The sequence below is a fragment of the Corvus brachyrhynchos genome, unplaced genomic scaffold, assembly GCF_000691975.1.
Source record: "Corvus brachyrhynchos isolate BGI_N302 unplaced genomic scaffold, ASM69197v1 scaffold555, whole genome shotgun sequence".
Lineage (NCBI taxonomy): Eukaryota > Metazoa > Chordata > Aves > Passeriformes > Corvidae > Corvus > Corvus brachyrhynchos.
Genome location: NW_008238357.1, coordinates 153,151 through 154,131, shown reverse-complemented (window position 1 = coordinate 154,131; position 981 = coordinate 153,151). Strand labels below are relative to the sequence as shown.

Sequence of the window (981 nt, the reverse complement as noted above, 5' to 3'; positions counted from 1 at the left end):
CTCACTTCCCCCAGCCCTGGGGGCTCTGTGCCTCAGTTTCGCCAGCCCGAGGGGGCTCCAGCCCTCAGTTTCCCCACCCCGGGGGGCTCCGGGCCTCAGTTTCCCCACCACAGGAGGGCTCCGGGCCTCAGTTTCCCCACCCCACAGCGGATGCCGGATGGATTCGACTCGGTTCCGCTCAAGACCTCATCCAGCAGCACCGATCGGGAGCTGTAAGAGGACGGGGGACACACTCTCATCCCCCAGCCCTCCCGGGAGCTGTGACGGGGCAGGGGGCACCCACAGACGCCCTGCCCCCAGGCAGCTGTGAAGGGAAGGCGGGGTACCCACGACCCACCCCCCGTCCCCCTCAAAGTGGCCTTAGGGACCCGCTTCGGACCGGAGCTTCGTTACGGCTTTTGTACGTGTGGCCCCACCCGTGCCCCCCCCGTGTCCTCCCCATACCGAGCACCCAAAAATACCAAATACAGGAGTGGGGTTTGTACAAGGGCTTCGTGTGTGTGGGCATACGGGGCTGGAGGGGGGCACGCGTAGGGGGTGCGGGGAGCGGAGCGTGGGCACCCAAAATGGGTGGAGGGAGGGTGTGGGGGTGTGCGCGGGGTGTCACACACGTGGGAGTGGGTACCTCGGGCTGGGCTAGGGGTGCACACGTGGCGGGGCCAGCGGAACTTTGACTTCCACCTCCATGCCCCCTCGGGGGGCGAAGGGGGATAGGGTCCCCCACATGGGTGGAGGCACCAAGACCCCGCCGGGACCCCCAGGGAGGGGACGGTGAGGTGACATGGGGTGACATGCGGTACCATGGACAGCTACAGTCGTGCCATGGGGTTCTGTAGAGGGGCGTAGAGCAGCCTTTGGGACTCCCGTGCGCAACTGGGGTGCGGGGCGTCTTCGGCTAGGAGGTCCCCACTGCCCACCAGTATCCCCGGGATGTGGCTGAGGAACCCCGGAGGTGCTCGGGGTGCGCGGGCAGACCCGCGG

At 67.8% G+C, this 981-nt stretch overlaps 1 protein-coding gene across 1 annotated transcript in view; it reads left to right on the top strand.

Moving 5' to 3' along the window:
* Positions 1-489, top strand: part of KIAA1324 (KIAA1324 ortholog) — an 11,708-nt gene extending 11,219 nt beyond the window's left edge. The window contains exon 20 of the mRNA XM_017735504.1: positions 37-489. Coding sequence (XP_017590993.1) covers positions 37-216 — 180 coding nt within the window. The 3' untranslated portion in view covers positions 217-489. The remainder of the gene's footprint in view (positions 1-36) is intronic.
* The last annotated feature ends 492 nt before the right edge of the window (positions 490-981 follow it).